The sequence below is a fragment of the Alnus glutinosa genome, chromosome 2 (assembly GCF_958979055.1).
Source record: "Alnus glutinosa chromosome 2, dhAlnGlut1.1, whole genome shotgun sequence".
Lineage (NCBI taxonomy): Eukaryota > Viridiplantae > Streptophyta > Magnoliopsida > Fagales > Betulaceae > Alnus > Alnus glutinosa.
In genome coordinates, this window is record NC_084887.1 from 24804487 (window position 1) to 24829598 (window position 25112).

The 25112-nt window shown below is 37.1% G+C and overlaps 4 protein-coding genes and 1 pseudogene across 5 annotated transcripts; 1 reads left to right on the forward strand and 4 right to left on the reverse strand.

Moving 5' to 3' along the window:
* Nucleotides 1-1652: 1652 nt before the first annotated feature.
* On the reverse strand, nt 1653-5784 carry LOC133861904 (uncharacterized). Of its 2 annotated transcripts, XM_062297728.1 has the most exons (5): nt 5200-5784; nt 4229-4260; nt 2781-2886; nt 2190-2294; nt 1653-2099 (listed from the first exon to the last, which is right to left on the reverse strand). In XM_062297728.1, the coding sequence occupies exons 3-5, from the start codon at nt 2823-2825 to the stop codon at nt 1980-1982; spliced, it is 270 nt and encodes an 89-aa protein (XP_062153712.1). In that variant the 5' UTR covers nt 2826-2886; nt 4229-4260; nt 5200-5784; the 3' UTR covers nt 1653-1979. The 2 variants fall into 2 exon arrangements, with proteins under 2 accessions (XP_062153712.1, XP_062153713.1); XM_062297729.1 differs by lacking the exon at nt 4229-4260.
* Nucleotides 5785-8199: 2415 nt separating this feature from the next.
* Nucleotides 8200-9873, forward strand: LOC133860400 (uncharacterized). Its single transcript, XM_062296015.1, has 2 exons — nt 8200-8503; nt 9530-9873. Exons 1-2 carry the CDS (start codon nt 8200-8202, stop codon nt 9871-9873), a joined length of 648 nt encoding a protein of 215 aa, XP_062151999.1.
* Nucleotides 9874-12330: 2457 nt separating this feature from the next.
* Nucleotides 12331-18512, reverse strand: LOC133861907 (protein FAR1-RELATED SEQUENCE 11-like; annotated as a pseudogene).
* Nucleotides 18508-20526, reverse strand: LOC133860402 (pentatricopeptide repeat-containing protein At5g62370-like). Its single transcript, XM_062296016.1, has one exon. The coding sequence runs from the start codon at nt 20524-20526 to the stop codon at nt 18508-18510; it is 2019 nt and encodes a 672-aa protein (XP_062152000.1).
* Nucleotides 20508-21986, reverse strand: LOC133861908 (pentatricopeptide repeat-containing protein At5g62370-like). The gene is made up of 2 exons (XM_062297731.1): nt 21147-21986; nt 20508-20643 (listed from the first exon to the last, which is right to left on the reverse strand). The coding sequence occupies exons 1-2, from the start codon at nt 21520-21522 to the stop codon at nt 20612-20614; spliced, it is 408 nt and encodes a 135-aa protein (XP_062153715.1). The 5' UTR covers nt 21523-21986; the 3' UTR covers nt 20508-20611.
* Nucleotides 21987-25112: the final 3126 nt, after the last annotated feature.

Consider the following 25112-nt stretch of genomic DNA (forward strand, 5'->3'; position numbering starts at 1 on the left):
AATTCTCTGTTAGAAGTATGGCCGTAAAGCATTCTTTGATACTCACAGTGAATTGCAAGTAATGTACAGAAAAGTGTTATGTAATTGTTTTGAAATTACGAAGCAAACTTCTCATGTTGTTATACTTGTTTAATTACTTGATATATTATTGTGTTGATACGCATTTTATTGTTAAGAATTACATTAAGAGAAATGATATTTGTACATCAATTGTATAAGGATTAAGATATACATGGCTCGATCTCACACTTGCATTAGCCAATTTTATTTGTTGAGGTGACTCATTAAATCTTATTAACATTTTTCAGATGATGTATGTAACAGATCGGGATCCTTCTAGCTAGACAATGTTGGAGAATTTGGAATCTTTTGGTGCGAGCTCATGATAATGTGCTAAGGTATCTCAGTATTTTAGTTTATAGAGCAGCAGACATGTTTATGTTTTTTATTTACTTAAAATGATTGTTCTTGGAGACCTTTTGTTTTGCTGGGGATTTTAGAATTTGTTCGAATTGTTATTGTGGTCTTTTATCCTATGGAGTTCTTGTTATTAATTACTTTAGTTCAGGTTTGGTTTTTTATGGTACTTGAATACTCGATAATATGTGGACTTTGGAGATTGTGTTGATGAATTTTTTGTTGCTTCACGTTGAATCTGAATATTGGTTTAGCATATATATATATATATATATATATATATATATATATATATATATAGCATTTACATTATCCATGGTCACAGTGTAGGAGCCCCAGACAAGCAAGATCTTCAATATAAACATGTATGAAAGGATTATGACATCATCTTCTAGATTTCTAACATCAAACAGTCTCTCTATTTTCAAAGTTTTTAGCATTTCGCTCTTTCCAAAAACACTACATTAAGCACAAATAAGCCAACTTTCACACTTTCAAAGCATTGTGGTTTCTCAATTGTCACATTTAACTCACCAACATCTTACTCACCCTTCTAAGCATAACCTATGCAATACCAAACAACTAAAAGAGTGCACTCCACAGTTTTGTTACAACCTTAAAATGAAGTAGGTAATCAATAGACTTCTCACATTTCTTACACATACAACACCAATCCACCACAGCAACATTCCTATTTCATAAATTATTCAAAGTTACGATTTTCTTTAAAGTCATTGTCCACACAAAGAACGCCACTGTCGATGAAGCCTTACTTTCCAAATACTCTTCCAAAGAAAATGGGAACTTACTGAAGTAGATAACACATAATAGTAAGACTTAATTTCAACAACTCAAAAGCTTCACTCTTTGAGAATACACCACCTCAAAAGAAGAAGAAAAGGAAAGAAAAAAAAAAAAAACCATTTCCACCTCCCAATCATGCGCAGGTCTTGTAAAGAAAATATTCTAATGAATGTTTCCATTCCAAAACTCCATATGATCCACCACCCACGCACCCTTATCACAAGCTATAACGAATAATTTCATAAATGAGAACTTCAAAGCCTGCTCTCCACACCAAACACCATGCCAAAACCGCACCTTAAATCCATTTCCTACTTCATACCTCATATATTTAAAAAATATTCCCAACCCCCAACCTCTTTTGAACACCAACCTCCCTTCAAACTTTGCACAAGTTTCATATAAGCAATTCTTATTCAGATACAAGACAGTTTAAAAAATCCTGTTATTTCTATTTCAAAGTAGGAAAGATCTCAAACTTGAAATCTTCAAGAAACATTACATATTATGCATCTAATGGACAAATAATTAATTCCTACGAATTCAACAGAACAAATAAGCACCATGAAAAAATCATGTGCAACGAGTCTTCAATCTGTGGAAGCAAAGATCATGCTTCCTACAACATCAATTCTTTTGGGATTTGGTAAACATGTTTCTTTATGTTATTTGTGCCGGCAAAGGTTCATGGATGAGTGCTCTTGGAGCAGTCGTCAAACTTCTGTTTGCCATGAAGATGTTGATCTCTCACTTTCCCATTAACTTTGCACAAGGTCGTTCTCTTCAGTGCTTCTCTCAGCAGTTTCCTTCCTAAAAGATTGTAGTCTTTCCTTCAATTTCTTACTCTGCTCAAAGTTTGCTTTCCGCTTCAGAGCTTTCTGTCAAAAAATTTGAAGATCTTGTTATAGGAATAATAAAATAAAGACCCCAACCAGAGAAAAACAAAGACAAATATAATAAAAACTCACCTCCTCCCTGAAACAACGATCAAGCTTTATTTTGAGATCTGTACATTCACCAAAAAATTTCCGAATAGGATGGTCTATATGACACTTCTGGAACTCCTCAATAATCTACACAAAATCAGATAGAACAATCACACCAACATCTATCCACTTATTTGCCATCTTCCAAAACTTGATTTGAAGGGAAAAAAAAATGAAATGGTTCCGATGAACCGGACATAAGAACCAAAATTATGACATAAACATTTATGGTTTGTGAAGCAAAACACAGTTCACTTTACATAAATTGCCACAAAACTATTCCAACTTCTCTTGCTCATAAATGATGATAGGGTTACCATGCCAAAATCATCTTTCCTCTTACTTATTGCTACTCTATCTAGACATATTCCAACAACTCGGATTTGGCTCAAAATCCTGGGTCCATATATCTCATAATAACAACCAAGCAAATATATATATATATATATATATATCCTGTCAAAGCTATCAATTTAAAGTTAATCCCACAAAACAAAAACAAGAGATTTATAAGCCTAAAGAAATTGTGGATAATAAATCATAAATAAAGCTAGAAGATGAAGAGAGACTCACTTCGGCGCACATTGGGTGCTTGTGTAGTGTTAAAGGAGGATGCATTTTCCTTTCTTTCCTATTTCTTTTTTATTTTTTTAACAAAATCGCTTCAAGCTGTAGCAACCTGCAACAACCACCACCAACAATGTTATACCCTTCAAATGAAATTTTTCCCAAATGAAAGACAAAGCATGAATATGACATTGTGCATCCGTTTGGTTCCTAAGCAAATTACAGGAAAATGGCTGAAAAAAGGGGGAAAAAAAATAAAGATCTTTCGTTTTTTAGCATAAGAATTGCTACTAGAATGAAACAAATTTAGCCCTAAAAGCAACAATCAAAAATCCAAAAGTACACGAATCAAGAAACGGAAAGCTCCATCACTGATCAAAACCCAGAAAAAACACGCACACAAATATACCCATAACATAAGCAACAATAGAAAATGTAACGACCCGCTTTTTACAAAAAAACGTAAATGAAAATTTCGATTTTCACGTATCGTTATGACGTCAACAACGACGTCATCAGAGTATAAATTAACAGCGAAAAACATTCTTCTTTTACATTAATACATCAGAGCTGACTGAATAAACTCAATATAGAAAATAATAACCATTTGTTCTGCTATAATAAAATACATTCAAATAACAATATGCATACTACATGCGGCACAAACATTACATAAGCATGGTATATAAAATCTACAAATTAAAGGTCTCGTCCTTAATCAACCTAGCGTCTTTGTTCCTGCAAAACTCATATGCGATTGTGGTTCACACCACAATCTCATGCTGTGGTCGAGTGAGTCAACGGTCATCAACCACAGTGACACACTGATTTATATAACCATATACAATGCATCCAAATGATGACATATATATTCACATACACATAATCATTTCCGCATACAATCATGCTTATTCCTCTACATTAATTATTCACATACTCAAAACCATCTCTTGTTAACACATCATTAGCGTTATTTTCTCTGCTAATTTAACATACTATTAGCGCTATTTTCTTCGCTAATTTAACATATCATTAGCGCTATCTTTTCGCTAATACAGAGCTCTACCTCCATAATTGCTTTTCTCAATTAATCCTTCAACCTTTGGTTCATCCATCGGTTTTATCAATAAATTGATGCCTTGGTACCTAAACTTTCGGTTTATCCATCGGTCTAGCCAACCTCTTGGCGCCTTGGTACATAAACCTTAGTTTATCCGTTGGTCTACTCAATCCACTAAAGCCTTGGTACTTAAACCTCCAGTCTTTTTATTAACAAACTCACATCACACCATCATATAATCATGTCAACAACATCATATGCATAATTCAAACCGAAACATGTTACATGTATTAAATGTCAAACATCAAATAGCATACAATCAAATAAAGCTGAGATCACTAGTCATTAAAGACTAAACCACACGTATCATTCTCAGTGAGTAAGAAATACTCACAATCCTTTTTGTACAGTCTCTCAACTCATCATCTGCAATAAATACATACATATACACATAAAGTGTTAATATCATCATTCACAAATCCTAATTCTATTTATATAATTAGATATCATTATCTTCTAAAGATCATTATATTAATTATCATCATAGAATTCATTATTCATAATATCCGACCTTGTTTACTGAAAGGATACCACAATTACTCCCAAATAGCTATGCTTAGCCATGACAACAACACCACAAAAATAGAGGACCTACAACCAATGGGTTCAACAAGAACCTAAACTTACAACCAAACTCAATACCCTTTCGATTAAAACCCCAAGTCCTCAAAACACAACTTAACCAAAATCCAAAGACTCCAAAGGGAAATAACACTCAACTGGGTAAACAGGGAATACAATCTAAAACTACTACAACTCCAAATCAAAACATCACAATACAATTCAAACATCACCAAGGACCCACTGTCAACTTCCACCAAAAACAGGGAAATTCCTTAAACCTCCAAATGCACGGTTCTACCCAAAATTCATCAACAACCCACAAGAAATCAGATCATCACCACATAGCCCTAACCTATTCATCAATACTCAGCCAAAATCACAACACTCAATTAATCCAAAACACTGCTCAATACACTACATGGCCAGCACACAACACACATAAAAATCCCATACTCCATCTCAACACGCACACTGGCCGATCAAGAACACCAACACCCAAATCAGCAACTGGCCGAACAGGGGAGATAAATCAAACCTACAAATCAGTCCATATATAGCCAACAACAGTGAATCCATAAAATACTCAATCCGCCAAGATCAAACCACAGCAAATATCTCAACCCAAAATCAGTAACTGGCCAAAATCAACACAAGCCCAAACATATACGGCCGAGTGAAAACCCAAGACACCAAATCATAAAATCAACCAATAAATCAAACAAATTTTCAAGAGTTATTTACCTAGAGGATTTTCCTAGAAAATCCACCCGAAATCGCTACTGGACCCCCGGAAAATCGCTCCTGGAGGACAGGGTCTTCCTCACGGTTCAGCGGGTCACGGGTCTCGGGTTCGAGGGGTTCTGGGTTACGGGTCTTTGTGGTTCGGCCGGAAAACACTTTGGCCCGCCGGAAATCGGCTTCTGGTTCGCCGGAAGTCCACTGGAACTGCCGGAAATTGCGCCGGACTCCACCACCGAAGGATCGGGCCACACGGGTTCACGAACCGCCCGGGTTCTCTCTCTCGGGTCTGGCGGGTTGCGGGTTACGAGCTCGCCGGAAATCGGCTCCCCCTGCTTCACCGGCGTCAATCCATGGAGGATCGGACCTCCCCTAGGTTACAGGTACTCCGGTTCCATCTCCGGCTCCCTCTCAATCTCCCCGAATCTCTCTCTCAGCACCTTCTCTGTTTCTCTCCTCTCTCAATCTCTCGATGTCTCATCTCTCTGTCTCTCCACTCTCTCTGTCTGCGGGTCTTTGTACACGGGCGAGAAAAGAAGAACAAGAAGAAGAAACGAAGAAGGAAGAAAGAAGAAATAATGAAAGAAGAGGTGTGTGCTGTGTATACTATTTTAATGATTTAATCCAACTCAATAAAATTATAATCCGAGTCCGTTTTGGATTTATTTCATTTCATTATAATATTATTACCTCAATAATATTATAATACCATAAATATATATATTAAATATGTAAATTGGACAATATCATTAAACATAGTAAATATTATACAATAATATTACACATTAATATTATTCAACAATACTATCATATCAATTAATCCACTGATTAATTTCGTCTGTCTATTAAATAATCCAACAATATTATTAGTCTAATAATATTATTCTTTATTTATAGAATCAAGGTTTATAAATAATAAGACCAAAGAATATTTATTTTCATAAATATTTATGTATTCCTTATTATTTATCGGGGATTAAAATATCGTATTTAAAGCCGCGTATTTTATTAACAACTAGACCTGAATATTGTATCCTACAATATTAAGCCATTCGAGTGTCGAGTCTTGAGAATCAAACGTCAATTCTAGACTTGTCTATTTTACTCAGTCTCAAATTCTAATTTTAGACATTTTATTTTATTTCTTAAAATCAGTGGCATTACATAAAATCTAGAAATACATGAATCAAGAAATGGAAAGCTCAATCATTCATCAAAACCCAATAAGAAAACACACATATAAGCAAAACCCAAATAAATAATAATAATAATAATAATAATAATAATAATAAAAAAAGGTAATTACTTTTTTCCCCCATGAACTACCAACTTTTGCGCAAAACCCCCACAAACTACCAACTCGACCAAAATAGATGATTCAACTACCAAACGCAACTATTTTCCCCCATTTCGTTAGTTAGAGGGTTAAACAAACGGTCAACGGGTCACGTGACCGTCACATGCCATTTTACATGGGGGGCATGTTGGAAGATGGTGGTAGTTTATGGGGGCATGTTGGAAGATGGTGGTAGTTCATGGGGGGAAAATAGGAAGAAAATGAAGGTAAAACAGCATGTGACAGTCACGTGACCCGTTGACCGTTTGTTTTAACCCATTTTACTGACAGAATTGGGAAAAATGGTTGTCTTTAGTAGTTGAATGCTCTATTTTGGTCAAGTAGGTAGTTTGTGGGGGCTTTGCGCAAAAGTTGGTAGTTCATTGGGGGAAAATGTAATTACCCAAAAAAAAAATGGAGGAAAGCAAAAGCAAATAATGTTTAGTTAATTAGATATTTGACAGCATGTGTACATATCAAAAACAACAACAAAAAATAGCAAGAATTGAACAAAAGCCCAAATGAAAAGTAGGTCCTATGTGATTGTCTCAATCAGCTAAAGCGTGCATACGTGTAATTGAACAAAGATTATTCAGTGATCGCATCCAATATAATGGCTAGTTGGTTAGCAGAGAATAAGAAGAATGAAGACCACAGCTAAGATAGGATCGAAATGCACCATTTAGTTGGTTGTTACATGCCTAAGTTCCTAAAAAGAAGATGGTGATTCAAAGATAGAGAGAAGAAGAAGCTAGAAGCTCTCAGACATAGGTCCTTGATACCAAGGCTCAAGGAATCGTGAGGGAGCTCCACGTATCCAATCTGCAGGGAACAACTTAAGGTGTGCGCTCCAGCTGGAAGGGGTATACGAGTAATTCAATAGTCAGGATTTATTTGTAATTTCTTATTGTTATTTTCATTTCCCTAAATCCATTCCAAAATAGTCGACTGGAACGTGTAATGGGCTAATGCTCAAATGCAAGAAAGAAGGGAGAAGGGGCTTTGTTACCATTGTGATGACAAATACTAGCCCAAACATCTATGTAACAAGCCCAAATTATATCTACTTGAAGGCGTAGAATGGGAGGAAAAAGGAGAAATGCTAGAAGAAGAATGAGCACTGGTTGTTCACGAGGAACCACTGCAGGAAGAAGTGGAGGAAGGAGAGTTGCTTGGCATTTCCCTACATGCACTAGCTGGTTCTTCAGCACCCTGCACTATGAGATTGATTGGTAAAGTGGGTTTCTCAAGAGGTGATAGTGCTGATTGACACAGGAAGTACTCATAGTTTTGTAGACCCAAATGCAGCAAGAAAGGCTTATCTATCAGCCGATAGGGAGGGGCAGCTGATAGTAATGGTAGCAGATGGGGCTACCCTCTCTTGCCAAGGTCACTGTAAGGCAGTTTCTATTCTCCTACAAGGTTGTTCCTTCAACTCTACTCTTTATCTTTTACCTTTAGGAGGTTGTGACATGGTTTTGGAGGTGGATTGGTTAAGGATTCTTGGTCCTATTCTATGGGATTTCACGGGTCTTACTATGAGATTCACTTATCTCAACAGAGAAGTTCAGTTGCAGGGTTTAACACTATCTCCAGATTTGCTGGATGCAAGGGATATAATTCCCAAGTCCACAGGAGCAGATTGCAAGGGGTTATGAGTATAATTAATGATTGTCACCAGGCAGCCTAACAAGGCCTTGCTGCAACCGGCCGTTCAGGAGCTCTTGGGAAAATACGCAGTGCTCTTCAAGGATCCCGAAGGATTGCCTCCAATCCGAAGCTATGACCACAAAATCAGCCTACAAGAAGGGGCTAAATCTACTTGGGTAAGGCCATACCGCTACCCATATCACCAAAAAGAAAAAATTGAGAAGCTAGTAAGGGAGATGTTGAGTTCAGGGGTCATTAGGCCAAGCCAAAGCCCTTACTCGTCCCCGGTGTTGCTGGTGAGGAAAGTGGACGGGAGTTGGCGTATGTGTGTGGACTATAGGGCACTCAATCGGGATACCATCAAAGATAAGTACCCTATTCCAAATATTGATGAATTATTAGATGAGTTACATGGGGCTATTATTTTTTCTAAGCTAGGCCTTAGGTCCGGATATCATCAAATCCGGATGAGACCTGAGGATATCACAAAAACTGCCTTTCGAACACACGAAGGGCACTATGAATTCCTAGTACTGCCCTTCAGACTCACAAATGCACCATCTACATTTCAGGGGTTAATGAATGAGGTGTTTAGGCCATACTTAAAGAAATTTGTGTTGGTTTTCTTTGATGACATCCTAGTATATAGCAGAAATATTATGGAACATCTTAAGCATCTCAAGTTAGTCTTAGAGGCCTTAAAACAACATCAATTATATGACAAAATGTCAAAATGTTCATTTGGGAGTTTGGAGGTGGATTATTTGGGTCATTTGATTTCGGAGGAAAGAGTTAAAGCGGATCCAACAAAAATAGAAGCCATGATAAATTGGCCTTACCCTAGAACCCCTAAGGCTTTATGGGGATTCTTAGGCTTAACCGGTTATTATAGGAAATTTGTCAAGGGATATGGAGGGATTGCAGCCCCATTAACAGCCCTTATAAAGAAAAATTCTTTTGGGTGGAATGATTAAGCGGAGGAAGCTTTTAAAATTTGAAAAAAAATTATGTCAACCCCACCGGTTCTAGGTCTTCCTAATTTCACTAAGAAATTTGTGATTGAGTGTGACGCATCGGGAAGAGGAATAGGGGCGGTACTGATGCAGGAAGGGAAACCATTAGCTTATCTAAGCCAAGGGTTAAAGGGAAAAAGCCTATTCTTATCCACCTATGAAAAGGAATTGCTAGCCTTAGTTATGGCAGTCAGAAAGTGGAGGCACTACATTTTGGGATAGACTTTCACTGTCCGTATAGATCAACAAGCATTAAAGTTCCTATTGGAGCAAAGGGTGGGTACTCCAGCATAGCAAAAGTGGGTATCTAAGCTTCTTGGCTATGATTTTTCAGTGGAATACAAAAGGGGAAGGGAGAACAAGGCTGCAGATGCACTATCCAGGGTTCAACTCAACAATGAAGATGGGGATGCAGATGAAATGCCAGAATCAAATTCAAATGCAAACCCAACAACACAGGATCTAGGACAGGAGATGCAAACAGAAACAGAATTAGCAGATTCTAACACAGGCAAACAAGAAACACAAATGCAAGCACAGGCAATAAGTACATTCAAAGCCGACTGGCTGGAAGAACTCAGGAAAACTTATCTTGATGATCCACAACTCCAGGATCTACTGCTACAATTCCAGGAAGGTGCCCTCTATCCAGTGAAGTTCCACCTCCAGGGAATGTGATGTATGCCAAAGAAATAAGGTGGAAAACAACCACCCAGTTGGATTGTTACAGCCTTTACCAATACCTACTCAAGTCTGGACTGAGGTGAACATGGATTTTATTGAAGGTCTTCCTCACTCACAAAGGAGGAATGTAATTATGGTGGTAGTCGACCGATTGAGTAAGTATGCCCATTTTATTCCCTTGACTCATCCCTATACTGTAGTATCGATTGCAAAGCTCTTCCTAGATAATGTTTTCAAACTACATGGGTTACCCAAATCCATAGTGAATGACAGAGATCCGATCTTTACAAGCAATTTCTGGCGGGATCTTTTCCGTCTGAGTGGCACTGACCTCTTAATGAGCTCAGCTTACCACCCCCAGACAGACGGTCAGACAGAAATTATGAATAAGGGTTTGGAAGGTTATCTAAGAAGCTTTATAGGGGATCGACCTAAGGATTGGATGCAGTGGCTCTCTTTAGCTGAATGGGCCTACAATACTTCGGAGCACACCTCTACTAGGCTAACCCCTTTTGAAGTTGTTTACGGGTATCAACCTCCAAGGCTGCTACCCTATGAACCAGGAACATCCAATGTTCAATTGGAAGAAGAAACCCTAAAATCCAGGGAGTTCATACTGACCCTAATCAGGGAAAATCTAACTGATGCTCAGTCAAGAATGAAGTATTTTGCAGATAAAAATCGAACTCCTCGTGAGTTCAAGGTAAGGGATTGGGTCTATCTTAGAATCCGGCCGTACCGGCAGATGTCGGTATCCCTAAGGCGCAACCTAAAGCTCTCTCCTAGATACTATGGGCCATTTAAAGTAATTCAGAAGATCGGCACTGTGGCCTACAAACTAGACTTACCGTCGATCTCGCAAATCTATCCGATATTCCATGTTTCAAATCTCAAGCAACAATTAGGAGCTCGGATGGCACCTCTAGGTACCCTACCCGTCCTCACACCAGAAGGAACCTTAACCCCAGAACCTGAAAAGATACTCACCAGGCGAATGAAACGGAAAGGGAACCGAGCAGTCACCGAGGTACTCACTCAATGGAAGGGAATGCTAGACAAAGAGGCGACATGGAAAGAACTGGAAACTCTTCACCATCGTTTTCCAGACCTTGTGGGCAAGGTCTTTTGATACAATGGAGTGTGTTACATGCCTAAGTTCCTAAGGAGAAGAGGGTGATTCAGAGATAGAGAGAAGAAGAACCTAGAAGCTCTTAGACATGGGTCCTTAATACCAGGGCTCAAGGAATCGTGAGGGAGCTCCACGAATCCAATCTGCAGGGAACAACTTAGGGTGCGCGCTCCAGCTGGAAGGGGTATAAGAGTAATTCAATAGCCAGGGTTTATTTGTAATTTCTTATTGTTATTTTCATTTCCCTAAATCCATTCCAAGATAGTCGACTGGAACGTGTGGTGGGATGATGCCCATTATGTTAGTGGGTCAGTTATCTTTGAGGGTTAGTGGGTATTGCCACTACTGGCAGTTACCCAACTCTGGTATGTTAACACATGAGAAAAGGAAGGAATTATCTTTTGGAGTATCAAGCATATAGCCGTGTGCTTATGTGAATGGAGGGATAGCCCCTTGAAGAGCTGCTTTATTCTTTTTCCATTATCAAACACACAAGTTCATAACATTGGTAGGTTCCGTTGCTTCAGGCTCTTCCTCTTCTTGCTCGTCGACAAGATAGAACTAGGGCAGCACGCAGGGAGAGACTAAAACTCACCGTTTTGTCTTTCTTTATTTTTGTTTGTTGTTTTTGCAGATTCCTAATGGATTTAAGAAAGAGATACTTGTACTACTGGTCCTTATGATTGATCTAAATTACGAATCTTTCTTTGTAATACAAAAATTTCATAAAAGAGTTTTTGTAATAAACTATAATTACAAATCACTTCTTAAACCCATTTTTTGTCATTAACATAATCTATTAGTTTGCCACGGTAAGACAACCTCTATATATCATTTGTATCGTAATCCACTAATGGACTTTGTTAACTTGGTGGATGGAAAACGGGTTTAGGGAATAATTTGTAATTATAATTTACCACAAAAACCTTCGATAAACTTTTTATATCATAAGAAGTGATTCGTAATTTAGGCCAACTCCAAAGACTATACAATTATTCCTTTAAGAAATGCATAACCCCCTTTGTCATTGTGTGCAATTCTACTTCTATTCAAACTTGGACAAGTTAACCTCCCTCTTTTTTCTTTTCTTTTTTTTTCTTTTTTACTTTTTTTTTTCAAAGAAAAAAGTATAAACCATGTGCTATTAACTAAAAGAAGATTAATTTAGGTATGAAAACATCATATGTTGTTAAGCACATGAAGATTATGTTATTAAATTTGCCTTTTTTTTTTTCTTCTCAACATTACAAATAAGAAAAGTTAGCTGCAACCTACCCTAAAGACAACAAAAAGAACATAAATAAACAAATGAATGCTGGGACTTTACGAAAGGAAAGAACCATCTTCAACTCAATCTTTCACTTGCTTCCAAGCACACCACTGCCTCTACAAATACAATTTTCTCGTATCCTAAGTGCCAAAATGAGCTAACCTTTCGAACCACAAACACAACCATTTACATACAGACAAAAAGTCATTCCTATATATTTTGTACATATGGGAAACCTTTTGAAACCGATCCCCCTTAAAGATAGGAGATAGAGATTCCTAACAATTTTAATGCCCAAACTGTTAGCAATCTGGACAGCAAATATGTGAGAACTCTCATAGGACCTACCAACCCAAGCAGATCTTGAACAATCTGCCTACTGTTTTGACACGTGTGTCCCATAAAAGCTCACTCACATTTGGACAATAAATTGATGGAGATCTGAATCCAAGGACAGGCACTTATAATGATGTTAAGGACAACTTTTAAAGAATATTTTCATGCACCAAAACTACCAAAAAAGTGATGCAAGGGAGATTAGCCCACAAGCCAGCTCCAAGTCTTCACACGAAGGGGCTTTCCTCCCAAAATCTTGCTTTACAAATCTCCTACACTTGCTTTCTTTGCCCAATATTGGGGTGTATCCCTCCACTGTCAATGAGAATTCAAGACAGTGCTAACTATTTGTGGTATAGTCTTGGACTCTTGAGTCAAAGGCTCCAATGAATGGAGGAAACATCTCTCATTCCTCGTAATGAAACTGGCTGCTCTCTTATACGAGATAAAAGGATGGAAACTTGCTCAATGGCAATATCTAGCCTCTCCTTGGGCTTGGCAGATTCTGTTACCAAGGATGATACCATACTTTGCAAAAACTGAATTCTTTCTGCATGATCACTGGGAGCACTCTGAAGGAGCTTTGCAGAGGGTGTGCTGATCCAGCACCAATGGATGGGAAGATACCTATCTGGGATCTGAAAGCAGTTCCCTGTTGAAAGAACTCGAAGGGCATGCCTACAGAGAATTCCAGAGAACTCAAAGTGACGGCAGCTGCAACTTATGATGCCATCCTGAGGAACCCAATACACTTTACGACCTCCCTCAACCTTCATGTGGTGTCTCACAAGAAAACCATCATCCATTGAAAAGATGCATAGTGGGCAGCCAGAACAAGTTGTTCTTGTAGCTTAGAGAAGGCAAAAGGAGTGAGCATCAAGGCAGCATGGGATTCCATCGGGGCCCCGGTTTTCAGGCAAATATTTTGGAGATTCTGTTGCATTGTTTGTTGTTCTCCAGCTTGATCTTTCAAATCCACAGCAACTGCTACCTGCTAGTGCAAATTTACATAAATAACAGGGACAACTTCTGCTCAACTCAACTAAGCGTTAATCCCAACCAATTAATTTATACAAAAGGAGGGAAAGGCTTCCCCAACCAATAATTAGAAATTATCTAGACAGTTGAGACAGGGTTTCATCAATCTGTTGAACCAGAATCACGTTCTAAATTCAATACATATTGATATCCAATGACCCCATAAAAAAGGGAAGAAAATATCCAAAGCATGGAAATCAAATGCTAAAACCAACTTTCCAATAATAAAAATAATCAAGAACTTTCTACAGCATGCCAAGCTGTTACCTGTAATTAGTTCAATGGGCTTCATCTTAATCTCAAAGTCTTTTGCTCATAATAAAAAATAAAAAATAAAAAAAAATAAAAACCATCTCAAGTCTTTTCTTGCTCTCAGGACAGTTAAAGTTTTAATTTAATACGACAGTCTTTGTATGACTAACATCTCGAGTCAAGGACCAGGAAATGTATAAAATGAATTCTAAGACGAACCTGAACCGACAATTTTTTTTTTTTTTTTTTTTTCCGAGGGGGGGGGGGGGGTTGGGGGAGAGCTAAAATAGGCACTATTTAGAGGGATTAGGGTTAAATCACTCGTTAATTTAATTGGTTTTCTTTCTTCAACAAATTTAGGCTGCCTGCAACCAAGTACTTGCAAGTTAGTCATTAATATGAAAATGCTTACATTTTTTATTGCAAGTGTTCTACACTCTACTGTCATGGAACTAGTTATAAAGTTGCAAGTTTTCACTTCATAAGTCACCTATCAAAAAAAATGCATTGCGTAAAGCCACAAAAAAATGTGATTAAATGAATGACAGAAAACACTCAAAAACTGCCTTCTGGTTTTTACCTTTTCCAAGATACATGTCAAGAATATCTCTCTTTCTCCCTTCAAATATTGAATACTATGGCTGGGTTTATCCAAAGAAACAAATGTCAAAGCCCATTATTGGATTTGAGCTAATGACTTGCCACATATATTTCTCCTTTTTTCCCAGAATTTTCATTTTCATTAATGATTTCCTGTGCATCTCATCACAAGACATAGTCACCATTTTAACCTGACATTTCAGCCAGTACAATATTTAGTGAATGACAAAAAGCAATTCCTCTGCAGTTTCTGAGGAGAACAGGTCTTTATATTTCGGCAACTTCAGTTTTGCTAGGTTATCCATAGCATTGACCACAACATCAAGAGGCTAACCATTACTGGTTGAAAAAAAATTTAAGAGCTTACCTTTTATATATATATACGTAATCGAGATATCATTAAAAGCATAAGGCGCTTCCAGGTACATAGGAAGTATATATAAGAAAACATCTAACTATAAGGAGAAAAGAGAACAAGAAAATCATGAGAAATTTAAGAGCTTACTTAAAAACATTTTTTTTATAAGCAATGCAATCTCATTAAAAGAGCCCGAGGGGCGCAACCCTGGTAGACAAGTACTTACAAACATTAATAACTCTTCCTTCTTCTTTTGTTGTACTACCTCTTTTTCCTTGACTAGGTTATGTTAGAAAAAAGATAAAGGGCCAGAACCTTTTGAACATGAAAAGGCCAGTACTGGAAAATCTCCAACCATTTCATCTTTCACCATCCCTTGGGTAAAAGGGGATGTGCAATGGGGCTTGGCTGGGTATATTTCATAAGAGCCTACATAGAAGCATAGTCAATTATAGAATCTCCATATGCTAACATTCTCATAATGTTATCAGCATCCCTAATCTTTACGTGAGACTAACTAGAATGTAGAACATTGTATTGACCACACACTGTAAGCAATCATGAGTTGACATAAGAATGTACTCAAAAAACACAGCTAAATGATAATATCTTAATCAAATTGAACCCAAATAGCAAAAGAGAATAGCGTACTTGTTCTACAAAATGTGCAAGCCGGGTCTGTGCACTCAAAAATCTTTGAATGAAAGCATTAATCGACTTTGACTGGCCAGTTGTAGTCATTCCCGCAAAGAAATGGCTTCTCAAGAATGGCAATGACCAAAGTATGCGTAATTGGCTATATGCCTGTTAGTGTGCAACCCAAAAGAATTTACCATATCCCTCCAACCGAGTTCAAAATCCTCAATCAACTCCAGATTGTAGAGTCGAAAGAACTCTGCCTTCCACTCATTGTAACGTTCTCCCAGTACAGCATTAAACAAGGATGGAAACTTCGCCACAATCATCCATATGCAAAGTGCATGTTTAGTCATAGGCATTTCCATGGCTACTGCTTCTTTGAGGCACAAATTTTGGTCAGTTAAAATTGTTTGTGGAGCCTTCCCATTCATGAACCCCAAGAATGCCTTCCATATGTACAATACAAAACAGAAACAACAACGTCAATTTGGGAGTTGTGAAGCTCTTTGAAAAAGGAAATAAATGTGTGCATGTGCAACAGATTCATCAAAGTGAAGAGAGATTTTCATCCTAAATAAAGATTCTCTTCCAATTAGGATGACAGGAAGAACAACCAATAGGCACTGAACAATACCAGGAGGTGCTCATCTGCATTTACGAGGAAAAAAAGAATCCTAATGCCATAGAAATTGACTACTATAAATCTGAAAGGTACATGCTCAGTAACCATTTGACCTGCTCCCAACATTTATAGTTGCAACATAGAGAATATTAACTCCCAATTACAAAAGTCACTCATGTGAAACTCAATCACTTACGCAACATTATCTTATGCAGGGTCCAAACCTAACTGGCCAATCATTTCTAACCACCTACTGCATCAATTACTCCCTGCCTGCTAGCCTAAACATCCAGCTTTTAAATTTCAAAATTTATGTTTTTATCCTTCAACTTGCCTTTGCTTTAGGTTATGAGACATAAGAGAAGCAATTGATTGAGTGGTCCAATTAAAATTTATGTCAGTCACATGTGCAATATAAGGTGACAGATTAGTTGGAAGAAGGGGGAGGGGGGGAGAGAGACAACAGACAATTACTTTCACACTATTACCTTCAATGCCCACGAAAATGACCTTAAATTTTCCTCACGCAAAAGGACGCAGCCAAAGAAGCAAGGCATACCATAATTATTCATTCCAACCCAAATCCCAAGTGGCATGTCAAATGCAGTCAAGCGATGTGTTGTATCAAACACAACTGCATCACCAAAGATCTCATACGACTGGACTGATGAGGCATATGACCAGGCAATGTTCTCTAATCTGTTGTTTGAATCAACTGTATACTCAAATTTGAAGTTAGAGTCTTTCTCCTTAATGTTTCTGCACATTCTTAATAAATCTATGCCCTCCTCTTCAAGATCTAATTTCCTGAATGATTGGAGTAAATTCCTCACATCCTTTTCAGTGAATGGCAAATATCCTGGCTCCACAAACTTCTCAAGTTCCATAAGTCTCATCATCTGGTGCACAGAAATTCCAGTTTTAGCAAACATAAGGATTCTGCTCTTGTCTGTATCTGATATGGTCCGGTATGCAGGAAGGAAACGAACTTGGTTTGGTTCCAAAAGCTCATGGTTATGGTGGTTCGCAAAACCTGTGACGCGCCATTCTGGTGCTCCCAATTCTGTTGTCTTGCTTATTCGCAAGTACGCTTGGCATCCACACCGGGAGGATTTACGGTTTCTTTGAGGTTTACTTTCATTTGAGTTTTTGATAGGAGTGTTGCCAGCACGGTGGCAAAAAAAGTAGCGTCTTGTTAGTCCTTTGCCAACCCCATCCTTTCCCTCTGTACGGTGACGCCGGATTGAGAAGCCGCATCGCTTTGCGAATTCACTATAAGATTCGTAAGCAGCATCATGAGTAGCAAACCTTTGCCCAATATATGGAATTGCATCATTAGTGGTTTCTAGGGAGAGCCTGGTTTCATCAGGTGATTCCTCTGTGCTACTAGTATCGTCCAATGACAAAGATCGTTGATCTGAGGGATGATCATAAACCACCAACATTGGTCCAGCCTCTTCAGACATTGTACTTAGTTGGTAACCCACACAAGGTCAACCTAAGACATGTCTATTAACAAAAACAAAAGAAAAAGAAAAAATTCATCAGCCGACCTAGGCCCAATGGATGGAATGATGCATTATAGAACCGAGAAAATAAATAACAAATAGAGCATAAAATTATTTACCCAAGTTAACAGGAAATCTTGCTGGAGATCATTTTCATATAAACATCCAACTTGTTACTGAACTATGTTAGAACACAAAGGGAGACTGTGAAATTATTAAGCGTGATTGTTACAACTGCATCCCCTATTTTTTTTTTTTAATCTAAGAACCGCATTCCAAATATCTTCATGCAAATTTCCACTTTTAATTATGAAAATCTAAAAAATTCATACCCTGAAAAGAAAACCTATTGTTTATTTTTTATTATTATTATTATTATTTTAAATAAAAAGTCACAAGTTGTAACTTAGGTTCTGACTTTTTCACCTCTTTTTAAGAAGCTTTTCACACTTCCATATGTTCCATGTGTCTTATTTATGAAAAGTACAATTGAATCTTCCATGAGTTTGGTGATTTTCAGCTCACATTTTCATTTGCATATCTTCTAAGAAAGTAGCAGGACAGATCAAAATAGAAAATTACCTGATTCTAGCTAGTCGCATGTAAATGACTCATTGCTGCTAGAAGAAAGTGCACGAACTCCATAATTCCTGCATAAATTACTGATGGTTATTAACCCCACAGGCACACAATTCCCTAGTCAAATAATGAAGATTGCAAATTTGAAATGCAATGAGGGGAAGATGATTTGGAAGCAAAAATGATTGACAATTGAAGAGGTGTATGTTTGGCACAAAAAAAATAAATTCCCAATTACCAACCTCTGAATTTGTTGCACAAGAAAATATGTTTTTTTCCATGCACTAGGATATTTCTTTAACATGTTGCTAAATTAACTTCTCTTTCCTTATAGCACGCTTCCAGAAGAAGCCTCTTTGTTGCATTTTCTGGAGATTTCCATCTCTGAAGCATCATATCAGATACTATACGAGCTTCATGCAATTTATTACTCTCGCATAATATGCAAAACAACCGGTTGCAATTAAACTGGCTAGGTATATAACTTTGAGCAAGCATTTCTTCAAATATCTTGAAGGCAGGAACACTTAGATCACTAGAACAAAAACAACCGAGTAAATATTCATAAGAAACCCGATTTGGTAAAATCCCCCTCTTACGCATCATATATGAGATTGACAGAGCATCAAGTAGTCTCCCAGCCTTACAAAGGCCTCTCAGTAAAGTCTTGTACGCAATTCTGTCCGGAGCACAACCATCTTCATTCATCTTATTGAACAATCCTATTGCACTGTCAATATCACCCGATTGGATATGCCCATCAACGAGAATGGTATAAGTCACCTGATTGGGACGTACACCCTCCTTTTGCATCATTTCAAAATGATCATAGGCATCCTGCATCTGTTCTGCCCTACAAAATCCAGAGATTATACCGTTGTATATATACAAGTTTGGCATAAACCTAATCTCTTTAACCTTCTGCATCAGCTTCAACACAAAGCATTTCATTTCCTCAAGAGAATTAACAGAAACTCTCAAAATATTTTCCCTTGGGATTAGAGTTCTCTGATGGAGCAAATGGAGCAACATTTCTGTTGCCCTTTCAGACCCTTTATTTAAAATGCACCATTCTTTCTTAATACCAGTGATATTTCTGCTAATACCACTGACCAGTGAGATATACATGACAAGATCATGTTCAACCTGGTTTTTGTCCATCAAATCAACTAACCTAAAGGCAAATTCAAACTCTCCCTTCTTTAAGAAATGGTTAATAAGCAAGGTATACAACACCGCATTTGGCTCAAGACCATCTGCCAACATCCTATCAAGGTATATGCATCCCTTATCAGTCATGTTTTTCTTCACTAACCCACTTATAAGTGCAGTGTAGGAATAAGAACTTGGCCGAATGGAATTCTCTATCATTTTATCAAACAACTGGCGGGCTTCAATTGCCCTTCCATTCTTGGAGTAGCCATCAATCATCGTCATATAGACAACCTCATCAGGATCCACACCAAACTTGAGCATCCTCTTAAACAATTCTTCTGCTTCAAAAATTCTTTTATCTCTGCTTAGACAACGAATAATAGTGTCATATGTAGCAACGTTAGGTCTCAGTCCCCTCTCCTCTATCTGGTCCAGAATATCGAATGCCGACACCCAATCACCTCGTTTACAATGTTCATTTACCATTATCAAATAAGTTGCTTGGTCTGGGACCACCCCACGAACTTGCATAATGTCAATCAGGGACTCAGCATCCTCAAAAAGCCCCTCCTGGCAAAGACACTTGATCAAAGAGTTGTAAGTAAAAAGCAAAGGCACGCATCCAACTCTAACCATTTTATCCATGCAAAGCAAAGCATAATCAGGCCTTCCTTCTTCACACAAGGCACTGATAAAAACACTGAATGCCACATTAGCTAGATTCAAGTTACTTCTCACAATTCCCTCAAGCAGAATCTCAATTTCTCTCTCCAAATCTCCAGTAGAATTCAGACTAGCAGAGAATGTGAGCATAGAAGGGTCAAACCCACACCCATTCTTGGCAATTGCCTGCAGAATCATATAAGCAAGCTGAAGCTCATGCCCCTTTGGATACTTCTTCATAAGGACAAAAAACAACACGTGATCAGGAACAACCCCACTATCCAGCATGCTTTTGTACAATTCATCAACTTCCATTAGCCTATTTTCCTTGTAAAGAGCATTTATCAAAACCGTGTAACAGTGCACATTGGGAGCTAAGTTGCAATTAACCATGTTCTTCAAAAGCATCACAGCAAAATCAACTTTCCCTTCCCTGCAGAACTTACTGATCAAAATTTGATTAGTTAGCACATCAGGTTGCATTCCCCACTCCGCCATCTGGTTGTAAACCACCCACCCCTTATCAAACAAACCTAATTTCACAAAACCATGAATCAATGTATTACATGTGTAATTATCGGGCTCACAACCTGTCTTCAGCATTCTCAACAAAACCTGCATTGCCATTTTCATTTTCTTAGCCTTGCAATATTGATAAATCAAAGAAGTATACATCATCCTATCTATATAAAGACCCTGAGACTCCATTTCTCTGAATAGTGACTCTGCCTCCACGACCAGCCCTCTCTTACAAAGACCATAAAACAATGATTTGTAGAGATGGACAGTAGGTTGACACCCAGGTCCACTGCACATTACATCAAACAATTCACGAGCTTTATCCATATACCCCTTAGAGCACAGCTCATCAATCAACTTATTAAAACACCAAAAACCAGGAGTAACTCCAGCCTTATTTACTCTAACTAAATAATCAAATGCTTCTAAAATTCTATCTTGGGCACAAAGCTCCCGAAGCATGGCATTACAAGCAGGTTTGCAAGGAACAAAGCCCATCACAAGCAGCCAATCAAATTGAGCTCTTGCCTCCTCTAGTTTGCCTAACTTACAAAAGCAAATAATCATAGAATTCAATATCGACAAGTCAGGATCGATACCTCTGCCAACAATTCTATCAAGGAAAAGCACCTCAGCCAACTGGAGCTGACCCAAACTCATCAGCTTCCTAATGACTGCTCCATAGCTACCCAAATCAATGTCCAAGCCCCGTACCTCAGCGAAATGAACTATGGAAATAGCATCGGAAGCTGAGGAAGAATGTGAGATAATTCGCTGAACCACTTGCTGTGCCGAGGATAACAAGCCGCGTTGAATGAGTTGCTCCGCTAAGGAGAGGCAGAGAGATTTGTGGTCATTGGTAAGAGATGAGATCGAAGCATTTGGTGGGTCTAGTGGTAAAGAACAGGTTGTAATTTCTCTTCTATTTCTGAAGAAACAGTAATAATAATAAGCACTAGGCCTTCTCTTAATCATTTGCGATTTCTGCTATGTGAGTACAAGGGAACGAAGTGTTCTCAAGACAAAAATTAGCATTTTGAGAATCCCAAAATTGGGAGTTTTCAGACACCCAGAACCGAGAAATAGCATGAGTCTTAGAGAAGAAAAGGTATAGGTGGTGAAGAAAAGCACAAATAAGACTTACCCAAGTGCCAAATTTGGGAATTTTCATTGACCCTGAAGAGAGAAAGACCAAAAATCGTGGAAAAGACAATTAAAAGAGAAGTTATAGACGGAGAAGCAAAGCAGAATTGAGAACAACCCATGTGAGAAATTGAACATATGCACCGAACTAGATGGCAAGAATGAAGCAGAGCTCGCAGTGTGGCATGAGACGAAGATGAAGAGGAAGCAGTGAATATGGGAGTTTTGCGACTCTTTGAGGTATTGAACGAGGCGGTAGTGGACTGTTCCTTAAACCCTTCCCCTTTGTGGTTTTACACTCCTTTGATTCATTTCAAAACACAACCACCACCCCCAAAATAAATAAATAAATAAATTACAAATTATGTTCTTATGTTTAAAATAATAATTAAATTTTATTATTATTTCTTTATTTCGTTAGTTACATTTTTTAATCATTTTCCCTTCCACATTATTTTTAATCTTGCTCTATGTGAACCCAACATTATTTTTAAGTTGATGGATTGAGATTTTCCTCAACTTAAATTCTACAATTTCAATCTTTTTTCTTTTTTTTTTTAAAAAAAATCCATATTCTTCCTCCTTAAAAGTTAAAAACACATCATACATACGTTATGGAATGTACCCTCAGTTGATGGCCTACTTTATTACTAGGTATTAGAAAAATGCTCTGCTTTCTATTTTTTTATGAGAAAAATTATATTTAATCCTTAATTTTTATTTTATTTGAATTTAATCTTGAGTTTTTAATTTCAAGAATATGGTCTTTACGTTTTGCACAAATTTTAAATAAGCCCCTTTGTCACTTTTTTTGTTTTTTTTTTTTTCAAAATTAATAATTTGTCATATTTCATCATTTTATGTGTGTCTCAATTGACACGTCAGCGTCCACATCAGCATTTAATATCAATGCCACATCATTAAGCGCCAAGTCATCCATAAAAAAAAAAAGAAAAAAAAGAAAAAAAAAAAGACCTAACTCTAAAAACAAAAACCATACTCTTTGTCATCTTAATATTCTAGATTTGTAACATTAGATGAAAAACCGTTAGCTTTGATGCTGACATGGACATTGACATTGTATTGGACGCTAACATAATTCTTAGAGAGTGAAATTAACACATGTGACAAATGAAAAATCATTAACTTTGACGGTAAAGTAATATAATGATCAATTCGAAATTTGAGTAAAACTTAAGGACTTTATTTTTGAAATAGAAAACATAAGGAATAAATTCAAATTTGATGAAAATTTAGGAGCTAAGTATGATTTTTTTCTTCTTTCCTCAAAGTGGTTTCCTGGAAGTCGGACTTGGCACACAATCAGCCAGAAGACCAAACCATCAGCACAACATCTCGCTTAATGGGCCTAAGCCCGTCTAACATGATAGATGGGCCCACAGTCTTTAGGACTTCTAGGCAGTTTTAATTCTAGATTAGGTTGGGCTTCATGAATCCAGAGCAATAGGCCCAATCAGCCCAAAAAAGCTGGCTCTGATAACTTCGGTGATGAGCTCAGACTACGTCATTTTCGCCACGTCACCAAACTGCACGGGGGTAATTAATTACCATCCAAACAAAAAAGTCTTGGCTGCAGAAGTCGGGTGCTAAAGCTTTAATTAGCATTTTTGGACATGACAAAACGTTAATTGATTTTCCCAGATTTCCTGTGAATTCGACGATTTAAAAAATCATTTCAACATCCCACTTTTTGTTTGTCATATCTTATTCCATTTATTATAGTTATAATTATTGGTACTATAATTATAATTCTGAAGACGACATGTAAACCGAAACGCAATCATAAATCCTCATTTTTTTGCAATTATTTTAATTTAGGTGAGAGATATCATTTTGTTAAAAAGTCACAAATACACTAAAGCACGACCATTAGGAAGCCGGTTGTTGGAATTGTGTTGGGCGGCCTGCGTGCGTGTCGTAGCCAAAAAAGGTCCATGATTATTATGCCATTCACAAAATTTTGCACTATTCTGTAACTTCTTCGTGGCCTCTTCCACCTCCACAGCTAATTAATGTGCCTTAGGGCCGGCCGAGCTCCGTGAATTTTGAACAACTTCTCATTTGAGAACGCTTTTTACTTTTACTTTTTACATTTTACATTTTAGTTAAAAAAAGTATAGATATTATAACAAATAACTTTAAATACAATACACCTAAAATTACTGTCATTTTAACACTACTCCTATCTATGTACTTTGTCTTTTTCTTTTTTATTCTCATATGTTTTTGGCCAATGTAGTTAAAGTAGAGCTAAACGGGATTGGTGGCTGGAACATGACCCTCCTTTCCAACCCCCTTCCTCCAAATATATATTGTTAGTACAATTTTCGATATAATCTTAACAGCATGCCCTTTGAATTTTTTTCACGTCTCTTTATTGTTGTAAAACAAAAAAAGTCAAGAAAACATACTGATGGTTGGCCGGGGCGAATGGGATTATACCCAACATATATTGTTACAAAAAGGTTTTTTGATCTTTAAATTTGTTAACAAAAAAATATATATATTAGGTCTTTTTTTCTTCTTCTTCTTCTTCTTCTTTTGGCCCTTAGGAAAAAAAAAAAAAAAATTGATATAATATGGCCCCGTTAAAGTTAAATTCTTAATTTTATCCCTGAATGTAGTTTTTGAAGTCTCCATGCAGGTTGTTGTTGTTTTATTTATTTTTATAACTACAACAAAAATAACTACAACTCCAAACATGCAACAACAATGGGCTAGGTAACCCAACAAATAAGTCCCAAAATAATCAAATTAGTGTAGGTAAACATAAATTACAAAGGAATGCATCAAATTATAAATGACGCAACTTTATAAATTTTTGTTAGTGAAACAAAAAAAAAATGGCCACTATTTAAAGCGGTTAGACAAAGCATAAAAGGGCGGTCCTCTTAAAAATGTTCAAGGTAATCCAACCCCTCTAGACATAAATTCCTAGTTTTGAACATGGTGGGAGGTTGAGAGTCATATATATATATATATATATAATGGGTGTACAAAGGTCGCAGAAAACATAAACTTGTAAGTGCATCTCACCTTTTCCTTTGAACTTTAATTTCGATCCATATAGCTGGGGAGCTAGCTTCACATAAATCATTATTTATGCAAATGGCATCAAATTGCTTTACTAATTATGGCCAATAATTTTCCTCTACTTTTTTCATAAATATTTCTGATCAATTTACGCTGTTAAAAAGATTGATAAATGCTGAGCGGAATAATCGATTTTGTTTTTCCATATTAATGAAATGAATGCGTGACTGAAAAAAAATAAAAATTAATAATAATAATAAAAAAAAGGGATTTAATTTTTTTTTTTTCTAACAAATTTAAGAATTAAAAAACATTTTTTAATAATTAAATATATTTTAAGAGGTGGGGGCAATGGGGTTGTTGGGATG

What these genes read in the sequence shown, in the direction of transcription:
- LOC133861904 (XM_062297729.1), bottom strand. Translation starts at nt 2,825, where the DNA reads ATGCATCCTCCTTTAACACTACACAAGCACCCAATGTGCGCCGAA. An exon ending in AGCACCCAATGTGCGCCGAA is followed by an intron (nt 2,295 to 2,780) that starts GTGAGTCTCTCT and finishes GATTTTGTGTAG; the next exon opens with ATTATTGAGGAGTTCCAGAA. An exon ending in ATCGTTGTTTCAGGGAGGAG is followed by an intron (nt 2,100 to 2,189) that starts GTGAGTTTTTAT and finishes ATTTTTTGACAG; the next exon opens with AAAGCTCTGAAGCGGAAAGC.
- LOC133860400 (XM_062296015.1), top strand. Translation starts at nt 8,200, where the DNA reads ATGATTGTCACCAGGCAGCCTAACAAGGCCTTGCTGCAACCGGCCGTT. An exon ending in GAAAGTGGACGGGAGTTGGC is followed by an intron (nt 8,504 to 9,529) that starts GTATGTGTGTGG and finishes ATGATTTTTCAG; the next exon opens with TGGAATACAAAAGGGGAAGG.
- LOC133860402 (XM_062296016.1), bottom strand. Translation starts at nt 20,526, where the DNA reads ATGGCGGAGTGGGGAATGCAACCTGATGTGCTAACTAATCAAATTTTG.
- LOC133861908 (XM_062297731.1), bottom strand. Translation starts at nt 21,522, where the DNA reads ATGATTAAGAGAAGGCCTAGTGCTTATTATTATTACTGTTTCTTCAGA. An exon ending in TGATAGAATTGTTGGCAGAG is followed by an intron (nt 20,644 to 21,146) that starts GTATCGATCCTG and finishes ATGGCAATGCAG; the next exon opens with GTTTTGTTGAGAATGCTGAA.